At 41.2% G+C, this 24,925-nt stretch overlaps 2 protein-coding genes across 2 annotated transcripts; one reads left to right on the top strand and one right to left on the bottom strand.

The window, feature by feature from the left end:
• Positions 1-778: 778 nt before the first annotated feature.
• On the bottom strand, positions 779-14,108 carry LOC125065014 (eIF-2-alpha kinase activator GCN1). Its single transcript, XM_047672407.1, has 39 exons — positions 14,032-14,108; positions 13,855-13,957; positions 13,271-13,466; positions 12,897-13,077; positions 12,661-12,825; positions 12,237-12,489; positions 11,953-12,131; positions 11,647-11,844; positions 11,409-11,561; positions 11,137-11,296; positions 10,487-10,816; positions 10,204-10,397; positions 9,944-10,122; positions 9,717-9,846; positions 9,555-9,635; positions 9,246-9,469; positions 8,976-9,172; positions 8,586-8,759; positions 8,393-8,523; positions 8,153-8,289; positions 7,842-8,073; positions 7,544-7,777; positions 7,263-7,457; positions 6,891-7,019; positions 6,679-6,802; positions 6,371-6,607; positions 6,112-6,291; positions 5,658-5,947; positions 5,298-5,493; positions 4,630-5,144; positions 4,129-4,266; positions 3,906-4,058; positions 3,508-3,696; positions 3,139-3,398; positions 2,697-3,021; positions 2,343-2,573; positions 1,575-2,261; positions 1,216-1,443; positions 779-951 (listed from the first exon to the last, which is right to left on the bottom strand). The coding sequence occupies exons 1-39, from the start codon at positions 14,044-14,046 to the stop codon at positions 829-831; spliced, it is 8,046 nt and encodes a 2,681-aa protein (XP_047528363.1). The 5' UTR covers positions 14,047-14,108; the 3' UTR covers positions 779-828.
• A 452-nt stretch (positions 14,109-14,560) lies between these two features.
• On the top strand, positions 14,561-17,152 carry LOC125064745 (U11/U12 small nuclear ribonucleoprotein 48 kDa protein-like). The gene is made up of 6 exons (XM_047671944.1): positions 14,561-14,776; positions 14,914-15,076; positions 15,286-15,348; positions 15,730-15,871; positions 16,256-16,400; positions 16,599-17,152. Exons 1-6 carry the CDS (start codon positions 14,663-14,665, stop codon positions 17,118-17,120), a joined length of 1,149 nt encoding a protein of 382 aa, XP_047527900.1. The 5' UTR covers positions 14,561-14,662; the 3' UTR covers positions 17,121-17,152.
• Positions 17,153-24,925: the final 7,773 nt, after the last annotated feature.

The following is a 24,925-nucleotide window of genomic DNA, read 5'->3' as shown; positions in this document are numbered from 1 at the left end:
ACAGTCTTACTCTTACAAGTTCGCGAAAATATCAGTATACATTAATAAACTATTAAATATAAACGTAATGAAATTCAATATATTTTAAATGAGGCCATTCTTTATTTTTCGACGTAAATAGAATGTAGTGAGTGTAAATAATGTAGGCGTTCAAGAGTGAATATACTGAAGTGCAAATATATTCCTGGGATTTAAAGGAATAATAAGAATATTAGTACCGCGGTAAGTCTAGATGACTGAAGAGTGAAGTTTTTGATGAAATTATGTAGGACGTAGATACTAAGCACATTTTTAGTCTTGTTTAGAATTAAATTGGGGAACGCGGATGCTTTCGGGGGCCCCTCAAGGCTGGAGGATCGGGGCGAGCCGTCCCTTCCGTCCCCCTGCTAGTCCGCAGTCCGCACTGATGACAAGATAAGTAATTATAGATTTGGTGATCATTATGATATGAGTGGCAATTATTAACTAATAAATTATTTGTGTATTATTTAAATAATTTGGATCTCTTTATATCATATGTAGCGTCGTATCGCTTTATTAATTTTTAATAAAAAATATTATAAATTAATATTTAGAAATGATAATGTCAAATTATGTATACTTTATCCATTCTTCAACATGTCACAATAAAACGCATTTAGATGTATAATATTATAATGGAAAGGACATCAGTTATAATGAAGAGGCAGAAATTGGTTTGGCATAAAAAAATTATCATATAGATCTGCATGAAAAGGTCGTAAGGTTAGAATCATTCGTTTAAATAAAAAGGCAAAAATATATTTATAAACAGATATATTTATTTATAATTGATAAAATTGTAATCGCTCAGGTAATGAGCGTGCAGTCGAGATCCTCGTCGCGGCCGTCGACCACGGCGCGCCGCAGCACGCGCGTCACCACGTCGCTCAGCGCCTCGCGCATGCCCTCCTCCAGCAGCGACATGCATTGCTATTGACGAAACATTAAGTTAAATCAAATCAAACCAAAATAAACATTATGTAAGCACTTTTAATTTTATTAAATGTTTATTATCCTGCCTGCACTAATATTTTTTTAACAATCGAATTAAATTCATAAAAATAAAATAAACAGACAAATGACATGTTTTGGGTACCACTGTTTGCATAAAAGTACAAAATGGTATAGATCGAAGTGAAAGAAAATATTCTAAATGGCAAAACGTCTTTCATTTGTATTTGAATATATTGTCACCTGGTGGAAGGCGTCGTCCTGCGGCAGGCGTAGAACGGCACGCAGAGCTATCTCCGAGTTGGCACGCACGTAGGTGTTCTTCTCCTTGGTGCCGTTGACGAGCGCCGGCAGCAGAGCGCGCAGCACGTCGGCGCCCGCGCCGCGGGCCTGCAGCGCGCCCTCGCGGCCCACCAGCGTGCATGCGCGCGCCATCAGCTGTTTCACCTCGTTGCTGCTGTGGTTCATGCTCTGTGGATCACACAACCACAATGCGTCAATTCGGTTAATTATTATTTTATATTTATTAAATGATCATAGGTTTGAATATTTTAACTTATACTATAACGATGTTTTGTTGTCGGTGGTGAAAAAATACTTACCCTAACGAACTGTGAGAGTATATTTGGCGGCACGGGCCTCTCCTTCTTGAGTAGATGGCGAATCAAGTAGCCAATACCTCGGATGCCATTGCACACGATAGGAGTCTTATCACTGGTGAGGTAGCCTAGGAGAGCTTTATCTATTTTCTCTTCAAAGTGGTCACGGTATATCTGTTCCGGTGTCTCTTTGAGGGCTACAAAAAGCGCACAGGAGCGCCCATGTGTAAGAAGCCAGTCTTCCGTTGCGGCATTTTGATTGGTCGGGTTGCCGGCCGCAAGCACGTGGTGCAGCAGCGCAGCGTCGCGGTGCGCAGGTGCGAGACAGTGCAGCAGCGCCCCAAGACAGCCGCCGGCACCGCCGCGGGGCGGGTCCTCCGGGTGCGCCAGCAGTGCGGGACACGTCAGCATCGCTAACACTGTGAGGGCGAGCTGTTCCGACATTTTGTCTCCACCGTTAGTTATAACACTTCTCAAAGCTTGAAGCATCGTTTCTTTGACGTTCAAGTCCTCTGCGTTCTTGACTCCGTTGTGCACTTCGAGGAACAGAGGGTCGGCACGGGTGTGTATCAGTACTAGCTGGGAGAGGGCGAGGCCGGCTTTAATACGCACTGGTCGATTCGGATCACTCAATCCTTTGACGAATGTCGTTTGTAATTGCGGCAAAAATTGTTTGAGCATTACGCCAACCTGCGAACCGCCAATTCCATGAAGTTAGATTTAACATATAAAAACTAGAATTAAAAGATATGCAATAGTCAAGATTGTTACCTTAGATAGTAGTAGGGCTAGTGTTTCTAATACGGCGGCTTTGACGCTGGAGTTAAAGCGATCACCTAGGATACGGATGAGTGGACCCGTGATGTGAACCACTGAAGGTTGAATAGCACTGGCTGTCGTCAGCTTGATGACTTCGCCTAACATCAGGGCAGCGTTTTCTTTTTCTTCTGGTAGACCGTTAAGGATGGCCTCCCGGAACAATGGCAAAATTGGTGCTATACCCTACGAATAATGAATAGATATATTTGAGACAAAAATTATATGTATTTATATATATAAAATATTTATTAAAAAAAGATCAGACTGTTTTTCTGATATAAGATTATTAAATATTTTCAACATTACCTTAGGGAGACAGAAGCCGGGCAAGGGCTCTCCTTTGAGATCGGCTGCCGCATACCGCACCGCCTGGCGCACTTCGGACACGTAGCCGAGCTGCTTCTCCGCCTCGAGCATGCGGGTGAGAGCGGACAGCGCCTCCCACGCCATCAGCAACACGTCGCGCTCGCGCTCCGCGAACAGCAGCAGCAGGCCCCGCAGCAGCGCCGGCACGTGCGGGATGAGGTCGGCGCGCGTGTGAGTCACGAACGCGCACAGCAGCGCCGCCGCCGCGCGTCGCTTGCCCTCCTCGCCCTCGCCGCGCACGCACTCCATCAGGGTGTCGATAATACTGCAAAGTCAGGCAACTAACTTTATGATACCAAAATTACTACTAAATCCTATAAGAATATATTTGAATCTAGATTCTATGAAAATAAAGTATAGTATAAATAGTAAGTATGTATACCTTCTGACTCCGGCGTCGTCGATAACGGGTAGAAGTGCGTCGCGGCAGTAGTCGAGCTCGCGCGCCTCGGCCGGGGTGCCGCGCGCCGCCACCAGCGCCGCCAGCAGCGCGGGCAGCACGCGCGGCAGGTGGCGGGTCAGCGCGCCGCCCGCCGCCGCCGCCAGCGCCGACAGCGCGCGCGTGTCGGCCGCGCCGCCGCCCGCCCCCGTCAGCACGGGCACCAGGTACGGCAGGACCGCACGAGACTTTATCGCCATCACCTGAGCCGAAGTGCCATCCATATTTGAGTGATTTTGTACAGAGTTTTATGGTAGCGATTGAATAAAAATCCTTATTTTGTTAGTTTGCTCTGAAGTACGCAGCGCAGACCTGCTTGAGTCCGTCGAGCGCCGCGTCGGCGACGGCCGGGTCGGGGTCCCTCAGCGCGTCCAGCATGGGCGGCAGGATGTCGTCCAGCGCCTTGTTGCCGATGGTGGCGTGCAGCGAGTCGAAGGCGCGCGCCGCCGCCATGCGCACCTCGGCCAGCTCGTCGCACAGCGCCGTGCGCACCGTCGGCACCTGCGGGACCACGTGACACATGTAGTTTAACAAACGAACAGATAAGGCTACTTTTAACTATTCGATATTCGAACATTAGCCATTTTATTTCGAGGGTGTTAATTCGAATGTCGACCCTTCGAGTATCGATCGATAACTTTCAGCAATGGGACGAGTATGTGATATGTAAATCGAATATGAGTACCAATTAACAATGTATCATGCGTTACCAGGCCGTCGGCGAAGCTGAGCACGGCGTCGCGCGAGGTGGATGCGAGGATCTCCCCGAGGCCGATGCAGACGCCCTGGCGCTGGTCGGCGCGCTCGGAGCGTAGCCCGCGTTCCAGGATGGGCACGATGTCGGGCAGCACTCGCTCGCCTAGCTGCAGTCACGCGTGCGTTAGGATACAATATTTAGAGCGATGCTATGATACTGGTTGATTTAAAACTTACCTTTCTTACGAGATCTCCGAGTGTCCTTGCAGCCACTTGCCTCTTGTCGTAGCTCGTGGACGCCAAACAGCCCAGTAAAAGATTAAATAATGTTGGCAATATTTCACGGAGAGTTTTCGGAGTATTCGTAACGACCACCTGAAGTGAGATAATTATTTTTATCCAGAGGAGTTGCTCAGTTAAACATTATACAACACAGCTTAATTAACTTGAGACATATATTGGTTCATCAACGAACGAGGTGTTGTTCTAGTGTGTGTTTAAGTTTTAGTTTCTATATTAAGAAGATGATTAGTAATAAGTGCATGTAAGCTTGTAATAAAGCATAATAATTAATCAAATGTACTCTTAGACGTTAGGCTGCAAACACGTGTTTCATTTAACCCTCCTCATAAATAATAATAAATAAGGCTCGTCGCAGTGTATTATGGCTGAAATACTTATCAAACGCGATGAAGATAAATAAGTATTTGACAAGAAATTTAACGTTTTCAAGCTCACCTTCCAGACGTGTAACGCGGCCTGTCTGACCATCAGTGCCACGTCACTCCTGCCCATGTATAGACCGGCCAGCACTCTGTTCCTGCGATCTGGTCCAAGCGCTCGTATAATCGCTTTGTGCGAGTGCTCGGTTCCGAAGTTGTCATCTTCCGACGCCGTCTCCGTGCTCATCTTACCGGACACGCCGGATATACGGTAGAGTAGATCTCCCAGTAGTTGCACGGAGCTGTATCGGATGCGCCAGTTGTCGTCAAACAGTCCGCGCTCCAGCTCCGGAAGCAGCAACGTGATAGCGGTCTCCGCGTACAGGTTGACGATCCTCTGGCCGGCCTTGAGTGCGGTCTCGCGCACGTACTCGTTCTCGTCGGCGAGAGCCTTAAGGATCGGGTTGATGATCTGCCCTATGTAGGGCGTGAACTCGTCGGTGAAGGCGCCTGGCATGTATATAAACATCATGATGTACCCATCCTTCACGTGCGGGGCGATGTCGGGGCGCTCGGCTGTAGCTATTATATCTGTTAAGATGAAAAATATGGCAAGTTAAAATATATTACCATTTTTGTTTCTTATAAGAAAATCCCAATAGGAATTTTGACAAATTGGGGTAAAGTAAGACGTCATTTTAAAATAAATATGCGAAAGCTAAAAGATTAAAATAAGAAGCGTACCGGGCATGATCTTATGCAACTTGTGGCTGCCGAGGCCGGCCACTACCTCGGACAGGCCCTGTGCGGCGCCCGAGCGGTCCACGGAGCTGGACTCCGAGGTGAGCGTGAGCATGAGCCACGGCAGCAGATCCTCGAAGCTGTTCTCGCCCATGCCGCGCACCATAGCGCCCAGCGCTCGAGCCGACACCGACCGCACCTGCCGGCGAATTGTAACGAAATGTTACCTTATCACTCTACACACCCGACGCTGTTAGTGCGACACAAACAAAATACGAAGAATAATCCTATAGGGTGAGATCACAATCCATCATGACTTTATTGGAACCTTCTGTTTTCTTACTTTTTGAAAATCATAATAACCTCAGGTACAGGATCGAGTAGCGAGCTCTTGAGACCGGGAACGATGCTGGGCAGGTAGGGCAGGAGGTCCTTCTGGTCGGTGAGCGAGTACATGTTGCCGATGATCTGCGCCGCCATCTTGCGCGTCTCCGTGCTGCGGTCGAGGAAGGCGCGCTCCACCACGGGCATGATGAGCGCCAGCGACGGCGCGTCTATGAAGTGCACGAATTTGGTGTCCAGCAGGGTCTGCAGGCACAGCGACGTCTTGTTGGACGGGTCCTGGAGCGCTTGCAGCAGAACGGGCACGATTGCTACGAGACAAAACCAAAATTATTTATTCATTATCATTAGTGTTAAATCTATCGTACAAAACGACGACATTTTAATACTCTATAAATACATTCAGCTCATTTTTATAAAGTTTGTCAGAAGACTATGCAACAACTCAAAAATATTTATTTTTTCTCTACATTACCTTGAATTTCGGGGTTTCGTATAACGGAACCGATGACCTTAAGCGCTTCCGCGCCAGCCTCCTGCACGCGCATGTGCGAGTCGCTCAACACTTCTATGAGTTTGGGCACGATGGACGGCAGACACGACGACAACTGCTTCGGAGCGCAGAATGCCATCGCGCCCAGCAGCTCGATCGAACCTGCAAAATCGGCACTCCTCTAGAGATGCTGCCTTCGATGATTGAGTTTATTCACAAGAATATCAGAACGTCGGCGTACCGGCTTTGGTGCGCCAGTTGTCGTCCTGCAGCGCCGCCAGCAGCGAGGGCAGCACGAGCTTGACCCCGTGCGCGGACAGGCGGCTCATGATGAGCTTGGCGGTGTCGTCGGCCGCGGCGCGCACGTACTGCGACGGGTCGCCGAAGCACATGAGCAGGTGCGGCAGCACGTGCACGATGTAGGGCTCGAACAGGCGGCCCAGCTTGCTGCACAGCATCTCGAAGCCGAACAGCGCGCCTGCGGCCGAGCTCGCGTTAGTGTGGAATTGTTTCATTGCGTACTATTTTTTAAATTTTCAATTGCAGTACCTTCTCTATATTTGTAGTTCTTTTTCTCTTGTATAGCATCTGTGAGCTTGCCCATCACGTCCAGCTGCTTGAGCGACAGTATACCGAGACCCTTGATGACACCGGCTATACCGTAAGCGGCCCCCTGAATAAATTAAATTATGATTTATTATCACATGACATCACTTGGATGTAGTAAAATATCCAAAACTTTTTTAAAGTTGCGGACTCGCCTTCCTATCTCCGTATTTTTCGGCAGTGAGTAGCTGTTTGAGCAGTTTGGCGACTATGGCGGGGATGTCGGTCTCCAGTGCAGGTGACGTGACTAGATGAGGAAGACAGTTGCTGACTGCCTCTTGTACCTGATTAACATGTATAGTCAAAGTCAAAGTCAAAAATCTTTATTCAATATAGAAGTGTTTGCACTTGCTTATTGATTGTCAAAAATCTACCACCGGTTCGGAATTTAGCACCTCGGACCTGAGAAGAACCGGCGAAAGAAACTCAGCGGGATAGACAATTATAAAATAAAATAGTTAATAAAAAAGTGTTTCATATGAGCCTTTACGTTTAATGTATAGTATTAGAAGGTGCAACCACGTTACCTGCTGGCTAGGCGTCGACAGTGCATTAACCAGACGCAGTGCGATGGGGCGGAGACGTTCGTCGTCGGGTGCCAAGTGACGCGCCAGCGACCCCACCAGCAATACCACGCTCTGACGAACTGCATCGTAGCCGCCAGACTTAGGAGCCGTATCCAGAAACTGCTCGAACACTGGCAGCTGACTGCTCAGCGTTTCCTGAATAGCATCGAGCGACAGTCGGGTCTTACGTAAGTAAATCCATCAAACCGAGTGACCAATGAAAACGATCAGAAAGCGCTTACCTTCCCGTGCAGCTCGACGATCGCCATGGCCGCGGCCAGCATGGCCTCGCGCACGGGCTCGCTGCGGTCGGACAGCGAGCGGCGCACGAAGAAGGCCATGGCGGCGGGCACGGCGGCGGGCGCCAGGCGCGGGGCCAGTGCGCGCAGCGCCAGGGCAACGCCGCGCCGCGCGCCCCACGCATCCACCGCCGCCGCCTGCTCGTGCCCGAACTGGTCCAGCACGGCCGGGATCAGCTGCGGGCGAGGCGCTCGTTACGAGGGTTCGACTGCGTGGCGAGGGACTGGGAGGGAGACGCACCGGCAGTTTCTCGTCGTAGACGTCGTGAAGACTCTGCAGCACTCTGTCGGCGACGGCCGACGGGTCGGGCGCGCGCGCCACCAGCTCCGCCAGTGCGTCGGCTGCGGCTTGCTGCAGCTCCTCCGCGGGGTGCTGTATTTGCTGCAGCAGCAGCTCGAGCATCTCCTCGGCGGCGTCCGTTATCCACGACTCGGCACGTGGGAGCTTGGACCATACCACCGTGGCCAGGGTTCTGCGCGTCGTTTTCATCGAAACGTGATTAAATATATTCTGTACGCCTACATGTAAAAACCAATGTCGTATAAACGCACTTGTTATCCTCGGCCACGTCAAAAGTGGCCACATAGAGGCGCATGGTGAGAGAGAGCGCATACTCGGGATCCTCCAGGAAGGGCGGCAGACACTCTATCACGCACAGCAACGCTCTCAGTGCTGCGTCGCGCACCACCTGCATATATATATAATAGTTAAAAAATGTACATTAACATCTGACCATTCCGATGATTTTGATATTTAATATAAATATGTATAAATGATGCAAGTGGGTTAACCTCCAGCGGGTTCTGCAAGCCGTCCAGCAGGCACAGCACGTCGTCGAAGAAGAGCGGCGCGCGCGCGGCGCAGGCGGCCGTGTCCAGCAGCGCCACCGTGCACGCCGCCATCACGCGCCCGCTGCTGCCGCCTGCACGGACACGGGGGTGAGCACGGGCCGGCCGGAGCCACGAGCCTAGGAGCGCTACTCACTGATGAGGTCGATCAGAAGCCGGAACATTTGATCGATGGGAAACAGCTGCGGGTGCAGCTGCTCGCGCGACAGAAGGCAGCTGGCGTCGCCGCGCAGCGATGCGTGCTGAGAGATCACTGCCAGCCCGTTCATCACCATCGTCTCGTTGGAGGACGCCCAGCTGCTCGTCATACCTATATTTCCATACAACGCGTGAAGATTACGACATGAAATGTAAAATATGAAGTATATGCAAATAATATATTTATGTTATGTCCCTTTAGCCTGGAACTGCTGCATCCGCTCACTTAAGTCAGAATAATTGTTAACTTAACACATGCTTTGTGGTTAAATAATATTGATGATAAGTCTCCGTTAAAAAAAAGTGCTATAAATAAACATAGTCGCACCTTCTTTAATCAGAGGGAAAACGTAGCAAAACCCGGGAGCGGTAAAGTGATGGGTCTCGTCGGGAACTATATCATCGTCGGGCTTGCCGGCCTTGGCAGCAGTCGCGGCGTATACCAAATTAATGGTGCGAATCGTCGCCTCTCCGAGATCCTCCTCCTCCCAGCTGGGGTCCAGGTCGCACTGCGGCCGGTGCAGCCTGTGACATAAAACGGCAAGGTGAAGGGATCCTGCACTGCGGACGACTACGTTCGCTAGGAGAGGGCGTCGACCTGAGCGTGACGCGCGAGACGTGGTCGGCCAGCTGCGGATGGCGCGGCAGCAGCGCCAAGCGCAAGCGGCGGTGCGCGGGCGCCAGGCGCGGCGCGGCCAGCGGCGAGCGCAGCGCGGCCAGCAGCGCGCGCAGCACGCGCCGTGCGCCCGCGCCCAACGCCGCCGGGCTGCCCGCCGCCACCGCCTCCAGCAGCGCCGCCGCCCGCTCCACGCCGCCGCTCAGCTGCCGAGGAGGGCACGGGTGTGAGTAGGGTACGTCGAGTGGGGTACGAGCTGGTGCTCGTCGGGAACGAGAGGTGTCCGCTCACCAGGGTGAGGCGTTCCCGGATGGCGCTCTCTTTGGCGAGTTGAGTTTTTATGGCTTCCTTCTGCTTCGCCGTCAGGGGCACCTGCGAATACATTTGGGTTATGGAGAGGTAAATCGGTAGCGATTCGAGTGTAGATCGTGACGGACGTCGACCGGTACTCACTTCCTTGACCTTCCCCTCTCGCCGGCGTTTCTCGTCGATCTCGCGACGAAGTTGCATCTCCTCCAACTGCTCCTTGTAACTGTAGGCTTTGCTTTCGCGCTTTAAATTCATCTCCCTGCTGTCTTCGTTTCTAATGATATTATAATATTATGTTAGTCAAGTCCTTTCCGATTTTATAGATATGCCTGGTGCTACACGAGTCCTACTGTACAGTATCGACGTCATACCCTGGCACGACGCTCTTGTCGTACAGGTGCCCTTGCGGCGTTAGGTAGACGAAGTAGTCGTCGCGCGTCACGGCCAGCAGCTCGGGCCGCTGCAGCGCCTCCAGCGCCACACGCAGGGCCGCACCGCCCAGCCCCTCAGCGCTGCAGCCCACCAGTGTCGACACCACCGCACACACCGTCTGTCCGAAGTTGGAATGTCATTGTAAGATAATGGAACTATTGCTTAAAAATAGATTCCTTTAATTGAAATGGTATATTACCTCATTAGGTGTAAACTCGGTAATGTATGTGCTTTTCAACTTGTTGATATGGGAGGCGACCAGACGCTGAGAGTCCAGTCGTAAATAGGCGACCACCTTGAGCCAGGCGCGCTTGTCCAGTGCGACGACTAGCGGCTGATGAGAGCACGGCAGTGCTTCAAGCGCGAGAATTTCTAAATCCTCTTGTTTGTAATCTATACAAAAATAAAATTTGATATTATACAATTCATTTGTATGGAATAGTGAAGCATTATAAATCAAATTTGGAAGTATATAGTCTCACCTCTGAACGCGCACAGCGCGTGAATACAATCTAATATCATCTTCCCTGTTACATCAGCCTTCTCTTCAGGTGGTGTCTTTTCCTTCACACTGAATATCTTTCCTTCATCCAGAACTTCATTAAGTTTCCCCACTAGATTCTTTGCTAAGGAGGCTTTATCTTGATTAGCGAGTAGCGATTTGGCCTCCTCTAGAGCGGCTGATCGAACGGACTTTATGGGTGATAAAAGTACCATTATAAATGCCTTCATCACTGGCGAATTTTGGTCTTTCGCTACACTCTCGTACTTTCCCAATACAATTCTGCATAGGAGCACCACCTGCGTTAGGACTATAAAGGGGTAAATGTTATAGCACTACCTTCGAGCAAATGCATCAATTAAATGAAATAAAAAAAGAAACCCTTTATTAAGCCGTTCGTCTCAAACAATATGCTATAAAAATACATAAATAAAATACAATTTAAGCATAAAACTTTTTTTTAATTAAAAATGATTTACTGCTTGGCTAGTTATGTTTAAATAATAGTCAACTCGCAATTCAATATCTCGAAAGCAATATAATACTGATAATAATGTCTAATGTAAAAGAGATCAATATAAAAATAGTGAAGTAATGAAGTGAATGAAGGGATGCGAAAGGGGACAGTACCGTCATCGGGCGCGGCGGCCAGCACGCGGTCGTGCAGCAGCACGTGCTTTTGCGCGTGCGTCAGCGCCGCCCACGCGGCGCCCTGCGCCGGCAGCGTGCCCTCCTCGTCCAGCTGCGCCAGCGCCGCCATCGCGCTGATACCCTCGCTCACGACGAGGTGCTACGAGTATCATATTTTATCTTTACATTTTTAAATATACATACATATACTTCGTTAACAAAAGTTAAAATTAATCAGAAGGCGAGACGAGTTCGTCAGTGTGTCGGCGTACCTGCAGCGGCTGCTGCGCCGCCCGCTCCACGGCGGCCAGCAGCGCGGCGCGCAGCGCGTCGGCGTGCGCGGGCCCGCGGCGCAGCGCGCGCGCCACCAGCGACGTGTACGCGATGCGCACCGCCTGCGTCGCGCTCTTGGCGGACAGCCCCTTCTGTAACACGAGCCCACGCGATCTGTGAATCACCACCGCCGTGCCGTGCAGGGACTCCGATGAGGCGAGAAAACGTCTACCTTACCTTGTATATTTGCAGAACCTTTTCAGGTAATGGAGCATTTATGCTCTCCGTCCAGCAGAGCAGGGTCTCCAGAGCGGCCCCGAGCGTTCGCTCGTGAGACTCACTATCGAGCACGCGGGATATCTGTATCACCACTTCGTCGAATAGCTTCGAGCGCTCCTCCTCCGACACTGCTAGCTCCTTCAATGTGCTCACGCCCTATGAGAGATTTTGATGATTTGATATTGCTTATACATAAAGATTGTTAGCCTGATAAACTATACTTAATCCATGATCCTTCTGTAATAAGACCAAAAATGAGCTCACATTGAGTACGGCAATCTTGTCCTCGCTGGAGGTGAGTTTCCCGTTAGCACCGTTGTAGTGCGCGAAGGCATGTGAGAGCAGAGCACTTGCGGCCGCCGGAGCAGACACTCGCCGTGCCAGAGCACGCAACGCTCCCTCCGCCTCGCTGCGCACCCACGCATCTCGTGAGTGGAGGTTAACTGTCACAATTGAATATAGATTCATGTTTATGTATAGAAAACACTTTTAGATATTTTTTTTTCAATTGTATAATAGTTCAGCATTCACTACAGTAATACTCTTACCGATCAGACTCTTGCCAATATCTACAGCTGCTCCATCAACATACACATTTAAATTGGCTACCACCTCCCCCACAGCTTGAATTATGGTTTCGGGACTTCTAAGCATAGCTTTTTGTAGAGCAGGGAGGAGTGTTTCTTGCACTTCTGATGTTTGTAACAAATGTAGAAGGTCTGATGAGCCCTTGATGAAATTTGAGTTAGGTCGAGCTTTGACAGTTATGAGGCTTTTGATCAAACTGTCGAGCATTTTTGCCTGCAAGGTTGTATGGACATTATTATAAACCATTGAGATTTTATGCTGTAGATGGACAGGATTAATGTAATTGCTGTTAATAAGTTCAAGTAGATTTTTCTGTTTTAAATTTAATCTTTTTAAGTAGTATAATAATTTAACAAATGGATTTGTTCTAAGTACAATATTTACCTTGTGATTAGAGATAAACACTTCGTCCTTTATCTGCTTTGCATGATGACACAATGCAGAGAATGCCACACAAACTTGGGGCCCAGAATCCGGAGGTTGTGAGAGCAACACATTCAACCATTTCTGAAGTTTTTCACTTCCCATTGCTTTCCAGGAATTATGTAACTTTAAAAAAAAATAAATTATAATATTATAAAAATTAATGATATATGGAAAAAAAAATTCCATTTAATTACCATTGAATATCCTTTTTCATTTTTCTTTTTATCCCCATATGCGGTGACCACAGCAAGCAAGTTAGCCTGGGCCAGCACCAGAGTGGTATAATCCAAGACATCATCTGGTGCATTAATAGAACCCTCTACTAAAATTGTTGTCCAACGCAGTGCATATAAACCAGTCTGACTTGTACTTTTGCTAAAAAAAAAATCAAATGCTAAATCAAAGAATTTTATTGTATTTAAATTAAAATGTATTATTTCATAATATAAGTGAGGTTTGGTATAGTTTTTTTTGCATTTACCTCCTGCATGCTGCAGTTAGGATAGTTAGAATCATTGTGGTTTATGTTCAAAGTCGATTGAATAATATTTCATTTCATGACACTTACGTAGGAGATGTGCATTTTAAATTTTCAGATACTTCCAGTAATAAAGGCAAAAGATTTTTCAAAGTCCATTCTCTATGGTTTTTGCTGAGATATACCAAAAGGCACTTCACATAGTACTGAGATGTAGAATCCCGGTAGCGGTTTAAGGTTAAAAGCAATATGCGACACACAAAACGTACAGCTGGCTCTGTTATACCTGTACAAAAATAAGAGAAACATCTGTATAATTAAAGGTTTAAATTATTAAGTTATATTTTGAAAATACATAGTATATTTGAATTTGAACTTTAGACAAATTTTATGAATTTAATTTAAATATATAGTGGCTACTGAAGTTTTGATATTGCACTGAAGTTAAGTGTACAGGACTCTCCTGCCATCTACATATGAAATATATTCGTTGAATGCACCGGGGATCGGAGCTATGTTCAGTTCCGTAGTGTAAACTAAAGAATAATGGATCAATACAGCTACTCTATAAACCCTAGATAACCTAACTATACTATATATTTTTTATTTTATAGTATATGACACGTATTTTTCACATCACGTTATTTACTTTTATCTAAAATTAATGGACTTACCAGGGGATGATAAAACAATTTGTATTTCTTGAAGAACTTTGCGTCTCTCTTTTAAACTTGCGGTCTGAATTTTAAATGGAATGTCCTTTAACGTCTTCAACACCTGATAAAAAATAAACACAATAAGAACAAACTTTAGTTCAATAGCAACGAATATCGCGTGAATATCGAATTTACCTCAGAATCTGCCATTTTTTAAAAACATTCAGAATTTCAGAAAGATCGGCCTGCAAAAGCACACGTCTTCCTAGGCATCACAGATAAAAGAATACTTGAAGTAATGACAGCTGTCAAAGCCTTTTAAAAAAATGCACTAAATGTACAATCTCAAACCTTATTCCTATTAACATAATTTACATAATTATGATAATAATTGAAGAGCAAATAAAATGGGTTTAATTAAATTTGTTATTTTATAGATACCATATTAAAAAAATCTTTTAAATGTTTATTAATTAATATATTATCCATAATGGATCTCTACTATATTAAAGTAAATTTGATTAAAATAAAATCATAGATAATACACTTATACTAGTTGAATAAAATTTTAATATTGAGCTTTGTTCGTTACATACTCATTTGGTTTATATTTTTAAACGGAAATATCGTAATAAACGTCAATACCATGTGTTGAATGTTTACTGTCAAATTGATATATATATATAACTATAAAATTATAAGGAGTAAGGACTATAATTTTATAGTTATGGGCATAACATACTGTCATTATTTTTTCATGTTTCTTTGCGGGTCTGTATACTTTTAATTAGATAAATTTTTATGCTTAATTTTTATATAAAAGAAGATGGAATCACGACACGAGTATTTGTCACAATTACGAGATTTTATAAAAGAAGTTGATGAAGAAGTTAGTATGATACTTCAAAATTTACAGTGGGATAAAGACAAATCAATGGAGGTTAGTGTTTATTATAAAAGTGAAATAAGTGTTTAATTTACATTAAAAATTAAGCAATGTATATTTATACGTTTTATATTATTTTATTTATGTTAGTTCAAATGTTTTTATTTCTATCCTTTAACTTTTATTTCAAGGCGGAGCCATTGGTAACATGCAAGTTTGATACAAATCATAGAATACCACTAAGAAAACAAAAGGTACATGAAGATAAATGTTTTCTTAAATATCAAGGATATCATTCAAATGTCTTTTTGCCCGAGCCTTTGGAACCAAGTGCTAAGACTCTTGTAAAATTTAGTAAGTTTTTAACATTATAGTTAGTCTTTAATGTTGGTTTTTTTATTAAACATACAACATGCTGTGTTAAATAATTGGTCATTTACTTTTATATTTACCATGCCTAAATTCACATATTGTTTAAAATGATGTCTTTTATAAACAAGCAAGGCAATAACAACTACTAATAATCAAATAAACAAAAATAATTTTTGTATTCTTATTTTCAGCTTCCGATGAAATAAAACAGATAATAGATTCAGCATCAGAAAACGATTCATTGTTTAAAAGAGGTAAGGTTTCATGTGTTATTTGAAGCAGTATAACATTAAATAGTTTTTATACATCTGCAATAATATAATTTCTTTTCTGTTTCTTTTTGTACTTACAGTATATAGCAGTTTGAAAATGCTCTTGACATAATGTATCCTTTTTTAATAAGATAACATTTGTTTGTCCTACAAATAATAATGGAGACATCATATTTGCAATTTATTATCTATATGTCTTAAACTGATTTTAAATTAAAATAAGTTTTATATACCTGATCCATATTCTGGTTAACAATATTAATAGTAACTTACAAATAATTTTATTGAAATACCTTTTACTTTAGAGCCATATGATAGTATGTGGTAATTTAACTTTAATGCAAGCTTAACTCATCAACAAAGGTAACGGAAGTGTAGTGTCTCAGCCACTGACTTTGGATCGGATTACAACAACATACACAACAGATGAAAGAAGAGCCATTCACGATGCTGTCGTTAACACTATGCCATCATTTCACGACCTCTCCGATCTAGCACTACCCAGGTATATTTGTTATTGAACTTTATACTTAATTCTGACTTTCTAAGGGGAATTTAGTTTGGAACAGAGTTAAAATTGCAAGTGTTTTGCAGGACCAAATTACTATTTTAAATATCTATTTATAAATATGGAACTTGAGACTCCCTTCGGGATGTTTTTAGTAGAGTAACAATCATTGTACGGATATGAGGAGGAAAGGTAAACTAATAATACATCCCTCCTGGGGCACGGTATTCATATCTATAATAAGATTTAACAGCTATTTTTAAGTCTGGCTATTCTTTAATAGCCAGACTGATGAGCTTTAAATTCTTTAATTTAAAGCTCATATCAAAAAAACCAAGTAGTGAATGTTAGTAATATTTAAATATTTTATAACGTCTGTAGTTCTGGTCCATCGGAGAGCAAGCAGAAGTCTCGGCTGGAGGTGCTGGCCGAGCTGCGCGACATGCGGCGCCGGCGCCCGCGGTACCGCGTGTCGCTGCCCGCCCGGAACTACTCCTGCACACTCAGGGATCTCATCGCCTCGCAAGTGTGTACTAATACATACAAATAAACCTAACACATTTACTGCATTGCATAAAATTGTTTTTAATATAAATTTATTCAATTTAATGAATATTAAAAATTGTTACGTGGCTCTTTTAAATGACTGAATTTGAGAATAAGATATTGAATGAGATTCAAAAACATATATACATATTTTAATTATGTGTGCTTTTATTCACAGATGGAAATATACACAGGTTCAAATACGGGAATTAAAATCGAGCAAACTGGTGAGAAAATTAGTAACAAGTCACGAAATTATACAAACAGACATGAAGACAAACACGCACGAAACATTGATAAGTATAAGACAGGAAATGTGAGAGAAAACTTCAATGATCGGGAGCACTACGTACGAGATAGCGCAGATAAGTTCAGTAACAAGGACGCTAGACACTCCGAAGTTAGAAGTGAGCGAGAACGTTCGTCGTATTCAAAAGAGAGAGACAGAAGATGTAGTAGATATGATGATAGAAAAAGATGGGAAAAGAATAACGATTCTCATAGTGAGGACCGTATATATAGTTCTAAGAACAGAGAGAGACGAAGCGATGATCACAGAGAAAGACATAGAGACAGAAAAGATGAATATAGAAGAGAAGAGAAAAGTGAGCACAGGCGATATTACGATTACGACAGTCGCTATGGGAAACTGGGAAAACACACGACCAAAGACAAAAGTCGTCATAAAGAAAACAGATAGAGATATGCCTGTCAATATTACCATAAGTGTATGAAGTAATAAAAATATTTTTTTTTCTTATAAGATTAGTTTTTATTACTGTCTGATACCTTGGGAAACCCTTAAAACTTATTACCTTTACTCCTAAATAGCTTGGTGGTTGGGCTTTGTGTTAGCCGTCTAGTTAGGTACCACCCACTCATCAGATATTCTATCGTACAACCAGTGGCGTAGCTATCGCAGGGCCAGGTGGTGCAGTGCACCAGGGCCCCTGAGCTCTGGGGGCCCTCTAACCTAAGCTATGAAAAGAGCTTTGAATAGAGTTAGATAAATCCATACTTCATGGATTTAACTTACTAATGATATGTTCAACTCACTGTATCCTGTATCCCATTTTTATTACTATCTATAATTTTGAATGCCAATATACGTTAAAGAGGAGGCGAGGGCCCGATTCTTTTTCTATGCACCGGGGCCCTTACCCACCTAGCTACGCCACTGCGTATAACGCCAGTGCTTAGTATTGTTGTGTTCCGGTTTGAAGGTTGAGTGAGCCAATGTAACTACAAGGACAAGGGTCATAACATCTTATTTCCCAAGGTTTCTGGTACATTGGCGATATAAAGAATGATCATTATTTCTTACAGCGCCATTATCTATGGGCGGTGTTGACCACTTACCACCAGGTGGCCCATTTGACCGTCCGCCTACCATTATCAAAAAAAAAACTTGGGAATATGGAAACTATAGAGTTTCTTGCCGTTTCTTCTCGATAGAATCGATTTATAATAATGGATGGTATATTTATATTTACATTTAACATTCAATAATATAGGTATATGGGTTTTGGACCGACTTGAACAAAGAATAATTAGATTTGATTTGATATGTGCACTAGATAAGTCGAAATTTTCTCTTGAAGGGAAATGGGGTAGGTATAATAAGACACGTCTGCACTGTTTGACAATGTTTTTAATAATGAATATTAAATAATCAAGTAAAGCTGTTCGTTGATTGAATGAGTGGTGAGCGAAAGTGAATGAGTGAAAGATTGAATAATATAATGAAAGAGAAATCTATTATGTATAGAGGCTTGAATTTTTGTATATTCCAACAGTCCCCCTCAAAAATACAAGTTAATATAATATAACAATACCATAACATAATTTCTTTCATTACTCATTTTTACAAATAAAATACTAACTATTTAGTTACATAAACCATAGTTTTATTTATTAAATAAACTCATTCCTTCATTTACTTGATTAACACAAAACATGAATTATTTTTCAAAACAAATTTAAATTCTTTCTTAATTCTATAAATCTCTTGGAAGGTATCGCTTTTGTGAACATGTCAGCTAGTTGATTTCCTGTGGAAATAGGTTCTAGCTTTATTATTTGATTAGCGATTTGTTCCCTAATAAAATGATATTTTATATCTATGTGCTTAGATTTTTTGTGATTTGTGGGGTTATTGGCAATACATATACAACTATTATTGTCTTCAAATATTACAATAGGCTCTGTTATTTGTATAGAAATACTATTTAACAATGACCTTATCCAGACTGCTTCTCTCACAGCCTCAAAGAGAGCCATGTATTCAGCTTCCGTTGAAGAGACGGCGACAGTATTTTGTTTTCGTGTGGTCCACGAAATTGTACAATTATTAAAAGCCTTAAACAAATAGCCAGTTGTACTTTTTCTGTCGTTCTCGTCACCTCCCCAGTCGGAATCTGCATACCCACTTATTATCTCTTTATATTCAGATTTTTTATAAACCAATTTTAAATTAATTGTACCTTTAATGTATCGTAAGAGATGTTTTAAATATTTCCACAACTCTTCGTTATTTTTAGATTGATATCTACTTAATATATTAATACAAGCACAAATATCTGGCCTTGTGCAAAGCATTGCATACATAAGGCATCCTATAACATTTTTACAAGGTGCATCATAGTGAGTGTCTGAATTTAAAGCTACAAAATTGATTTTAGAAGGAAAAGGTGAATTCGATGGATTACAATCTTTCATAGAAAATTTATTTAGAACATTTTGCAAATATGTTGTTTGATCTAAAGAAATTGTATTAGTTGTTCTTTGAATTCTAATACCAAGAAATAGTTTTAAGTCCTTCAAATCAGTCATTTGAAATTTTTGCATTAAACTGTTTTTAAACGCTTGTAATAAATTACTATTTTTAGTAGTAATAATTAAATCATCAACGTACAGAACTATATACACGTTTTTATCTATACAATTTTTATCTAATATGTACAGACAAGGATCTAATTCAGAGTTCTTAAAACCCATTTCCTTGAGAATGAGATCGAACCGTGCATACCAACACCTGGACGACTGCTTTAGGCCATATAATGTTTTATTCAATTTACAAACCTGGTTATTACTTGCTAAAATACCTTCCGGTACTTCCATATAAATATTTTCTTTCAATATACCATTTAGAAACGCGGTTTTAACGTCCATGTGGTGTAAATGTAAATCAAACTGATTTGCCAGTGCTAATATAAATCTAAAAGTAGTTATCCGAGCCACTGGTGCGAACGTTTCGTGATAGTCTTGTAAATACTCTTGAGTGAAACCTCGAGCAACCAACCGAGCTTTATAACGTGTAGGTTCACCAAATTCATTATTTTTAATTGTAAATACCCACTTGCAACTTATAATATTAACATTTTTCGGTCTAATAACTAATGTCCACGTTTGGTTGCTTCGAAGCGACTCAATTTCATCCTGTATAGCGTTCAACCACTTATCAGAATCGTGCCTATCGAAAATATTCTTATATGATGTAGGTAAAGATTGCGTATCATTAAAAAGAGATAAAAATAAATCAGGATCGTGCATTTGCTTATAATTCTTTGGGGGTAATTCTCGAATTCTTTCGCTACGTCTTAAATTAGTGGTATTCGATGAACCGTCCAACGAATTGTCATTAAAAGAATCTTGTTGTTGATCTATTTTTAGCTTTGCCGAATCAATTTCGGGCTTACTAAATTTTGAAAGGGTTTCAATGTTGTCACTACTGCTACGTGTAGGGCGTGATTTTTCAAAGTTTAACTCGTCAAAAATAACATCGCGAGCTATAAAAACTTGATTATTTTCGATATTGAATAATCTATAACCGTTTGCATCGTAACCGATCAATATTGACTTGAAAGATTTCTCATCAAATTTAGTTTTTCTAGCTTTGTTATGAACGTATGCAGTAGATCCTAACATTTTTAAATGATTTATTTTCGGCCTTTTACCATGCCACATTTCGTATGGTGTTTTATTTATCAGAGTTTTAGTGGGTAGTATGTTAATTAAATAAGTAGCTGTTAAAACAGCTTCACCCCAAAATATTTTATTTAATTTCGCACTTGTAACCAATGTTCGAGCCATTTCGGTTAATGTACGATTCATTCTTTCTGATACACCATTTTGTTGTGGGGTGTAAGGAACCGTTAAATGATACATTATCCCTTTGTCAACACAAAATTCTTTGAATTCGTTTGAAAGGTACTCTCGGCCATTATCGCAATATAAATTAACAACTTTAGAATTAAATAAATTTTCACATTTTGTTACGTAGTCTTTCATACATTTATATGCTTCAGATTTAGAATGCATCAAATACGTTACTGTATAATGAGTAAAATCGTCAATAAAAGTAATAAAATAATTTTTATCATCAAATGTAGGTGGTGTAATAGGACCACAAATATCGGAATGAACTATAAAAAGTGGCCTATTTCTGACTGATTTATCTTTTGATTTTGCAAAGGGCAACCGCGACTGTTTACCAAGTATGCAAGACTCACATAATGTATCATTAGGCATAATATCATTAATTAGGTAACTATCATCAATTAAGTTTTTTAGAATGTTAAATTTATTTTTGTTTAAGTGACCTAGACGCTTATGCCATAGTTCGTAAGATGTAGAAGTTTGAGACAAATTTAAATTATGTTGAGATCGCGTATGCACTTGAAAAACTAATTTAAATAAATTATTACTGATAACACTCGATACTAAACACTTGATACTATTGTTAATATAAACACTGTTATTTTTAAATATAACAACCATACCTGCTTGTTGAATACGATATACAGATATTAAATTACATGGCACGTCCGGCGCATATAATACATTATTAATCGCCCCTTGAAAACCTAAATTAGTAGTGACATTTATTGTACCTTTACCAAACGCTTGAATGCTTTCATTGTTCTTAGCTATACCAATTTTAATCGGTATTGTGAAGTCTGAGTAGGAAGAAAATAATTCCTTACTATTTACAACGTGGTCAGTTGCACCCGAATCTAAAATGAAAACAATATTATTAATATGATATTTATAAGAATTTGACAACTTACACGTTGAAAACATAAATGCGAAACTGTCCTCGTTATCGTTTCTGATTTGCAAAGCGCTCGCAGCTGCTGTTTTACTGCCGCTACTACCTCCATTTTGTTGTAACTTTTTGAAAAATCGACAATCCTTCTTCATATGATTTCGTCGTCCACAATAATCACAATATAATTTTGAAATTTTATATGATGAATTTCCGGCGTATGACTTCTTTTTATAATAATTATATGATTTCCTTTTATCGAATCCAATTTTGTTCTGCGATTTGAATTTATTCGTTGATGTATGTAAAACTTTGAGTTCTGTCGTCGTGGTATTCTTTAGTTTGACTTCGTGATCTAGAAGACGAGTTTTTACAAAAGATAGATGCAATTGTTCCTCTCCAAGTGTTTCCAGTGCCGTTATAACACCATCGTATGATGTGGGTAGAGTTAAAAGTAAATGTGATATTTTATCCATCTCATCCAATTTTGCACCAGCCGATATTAATTCAGTAATGATATTATCGAAATTGTTAAAATGTTCGAATAGTGTCACATCTGGCTGTAGTTTCATATTAAGTAACTGTTTACGTAAAGCCAATTGAGTCGCTAAGCTCCTCCGCTCATATACTTTGTCTAGTTCGGCCATTATGGATTTTGCAGTAGAAGAACCTCTTGCAAAGCTTAAAAATGTGTCACCCAAGTAATCTACAATCGTACCTTTTGCTAGCATATTCTTCTTAATCCACTCATTATCTGGTATTGGTGGTGGTTCTTCGTCAATAACAGGCAATAACTGCATTTCTTCTAGTAGTGACCTTATACGAAACTTCCAAGTACTATAGCGATCACCGTTAAATTGTTGTATATTTCTTTTACTTCGCGAATCCATTTTGAGTAACACTTTTACTATTAATTTTAATTATTTAAACAACTTTAAACATGACCTGGGCCCATAACCTGAAGGGAAATGGGGTAGGTATAATAAGACACGTCTGCACTGTTTGACAATGTTTTTAATAATGAATATTAAATAATCAAGTAAAGCTGTTCGTTGATTGAATGAGTGGTGAGCGAAAGTGAATGAGTGAAAGATTGAATAATATAATGAAAGAGAAATCTATTATGTATAGAGGCTTGAATTTTTGTATATTCCAACATCTCTAAAGTAAAGTAAAAGTAAAAAGTATGTTTTATTTAACAAGTTTGTACTTAAATATAAAGTTGTTGGAGTCTCCTTTTAAGCATATGAAAAGCCTGTGCCAGGAAACTACAGGAAACTTCTCTGGGATTAACTTATTATATATGATTAGACATATGGATTTAGCATTGTGCTAAATTACTGTTTGAGTAGGGGCTGGATGAACTCGACCTTTATCGAAATTCCACGTAACTAACTTGAGAGTAGAGGCCTTCGTAGAACAATAAACAGTGATAATAACACAAGTCTAACGTACCTTCACGAATGACTGCACGTCATAAATTAAATGTTCCAAGTTACAATTTTAGAAATAATGTCCTTAATCTGGTAACTTATCACAAGAGTAAAACATTAGTTAGGCATATAAAGGTCTGAAATATATAACTATTAAAGCCAGAGCTTTTATATAATATGAACTCAAATTTCAAATATTTGACCCTTCGTCTGAATCTTGAGTCGATAAAACTCTTAACAAGTACATTAAGTATTACTTAATTGCGCTGCGTATTTTATACCAAATTAAATGTTTCAACTAACGGTATCAACAATATGAATCATATTCTCAGAACGGCAAGTTAACGAACTGCGACCGAGTGGTCAAATTACGATATTGTGATAACACGAGTTTTATAAAATTTATGATTAGTGGCGACGAAGCGAGACACGCGCATAACCATGAAGATGACTGATTGTGTCTCACTGATGTGCGCAGACTGATCGCTGAGCAGTGCGCATAATATGTAGTCTGTAGTGTGTAGTGTGTGTGTAGTCAGTTCTGTACTCTGCGCCGATCGTTTGTGCAACGTACGTTTGCATATACTACTTAGATCTTTCTCTGTTTAAACGAACTAGGTGATAGAAATTGAAATATTATTTAAATCTGAATAAAAAATAAGGCGCTTTTTTTGGTATAAAATTTGGAATCCATTTGCTAAGATAGTTGACAATATTTTTATAGCTCAATGGCAGCATAACTGCCTGACTAGAATTTGTTGTAGTGCACATGAAAATGACAGAATATCCTAGAGATAACCAGTGGCGTAGCTAGGTGGGTAAGGGCCCCGGTGCATAAAAAAAGAATCGGGCCCTCGCCCCCTCTTTAACGTATATTGGCATTCAAAATTATAGATAGTAATAAGAATACAGGATACAGGATACAGTGAGTTGAACATATCATTAGTAAGTTCAATCCATACTTCATCTCTATTCAAAGCTCTTCTCATAGCTTAGGTTAGAGGGCCCCCAGAGCTCAGGGGCCCTGGTGCACTGCACCACCTGGCCCTACGATAGCTACGCCACTGGAGATAACGAACGAAGTGAAATGTCAATGGATGTTAAGAATTCCCGTGAATTTAATTTTCAATGAACTTCATAGTGACATTCAACGAAACTCACATAAAAAATCAGTGAAATATATATAATTAATTAATTTTACTACATATTTAGTTATTAGTTTTTATTGTCATATAAATTAATTCAAAAATTATCAATCACAATTTTTTACGTGTCGTGGTTTTTGATATACAGTAAAGATTTAAAAAAAATAAGGAGTATACAGATTACTGATAATAGTCAGTTCTTTCCTTATAAAGTTCGTATATTGTTGTTATAACTTATATGATGGTATAAGGACAAATACTTTCCTAACATCGCACGGGTCAAATATGAATTTCATAATTTTGTTAAAAAAATTTGAACTCGGTGGTCGCTATATTAATATTACAAAGAGAGAGCGCGAATTTTGTGAATTTGTGGTTTTCCGGAAAGTAAACTCCCGAACCACAGCACCTATCACTCAGCGATGCGATGGCGGGACCACGTACTTACCTTACTTTCATGGGCATTCTTTTTTGCAATTTTTAGTGCGGCCTACGTGAATATAATATTTGTTGTTGAACATGAATAATGACTTAGGTGCTTACTTTCTCCGACTGCCGACTGTATAAAAATAGATTGTTAAAACTGCACATTAATGATACAATTGATTAATATTTTGTTGTTGTACATATTACTTATGTAATCAGTTGGTTTGTTTGTTTCGGTTTCGTTCTAAAACTACAAAGTCTATTGATACTCAACTTTCATTTTTACTTATAATTTGAAGTCGGACATAGGCTATGCAGTATTTAATATTTTGTACATTTCTTTAGATATCCATTGACATATTTTAGATCGGTTGGTAAATGTTCATATCTCATTGCTTTAAAAATACCACGAGATAAAATTCTTATTTTACCTTCACGACGTCGGGACGGACGA

Source organism: Vanessa atalanta, chromosome 6, assembly GCF_905147765.1.
Source record: "Vanessa atalanta chromosome 6, ilVanAtal1.2, whole genome shotgun sequence".
Classification (NCBI taxonomy): Eukaryota; Metazoa; Arthropoda; class Insecta; order Lepidoptera; family Nymphalidae; genus Vanessa; species Vanessa atalanta.
This window is presented reverse-complemented; position numbering and strand designations above follow the sequence as displayed.

Bases quoted from the DNA above. Each gene is read 5' to 3' on its own strand.
- LOC125064745 (XM_047671944.1), top strand. From the start codon at position 14,663: ATGGAATCACGACACGAGTATTTGTCACAATTACGAGATTTTATAAAA. The intron at 15,349-15,729 runs GTAAGGTTTCAT...TCATCAACAAAG, and splicing joins CGATTCATTGTTTAAAAGAG to GTAACGGAAGTGTAGTGTCT. The intron at 15,872-16,255 runs GTATATTTGTTA...TAACGTCTGTAG, and splicing joins TCCGATCTAGCACTACCCAG to TTCTGGTCCATCGGAGAGCA.
- LOC125065014 (XM_047672407.1), bottom strand. The intron at 9,173-9,245 runs GTCGACGCCCTC...TTTATGTCACAG, and splicing joins GTCTCGCGCGTCACGCTCAG to GCTGCACCGGCCGCAGTGCG. The intron at 2,262-2,342 runs GTAACAATCTTG...GGCGGTTCGCAG, and splicing joins TAGCCCTACTACTATCTAAG to GTTGGCGTAATGCTCAAACA.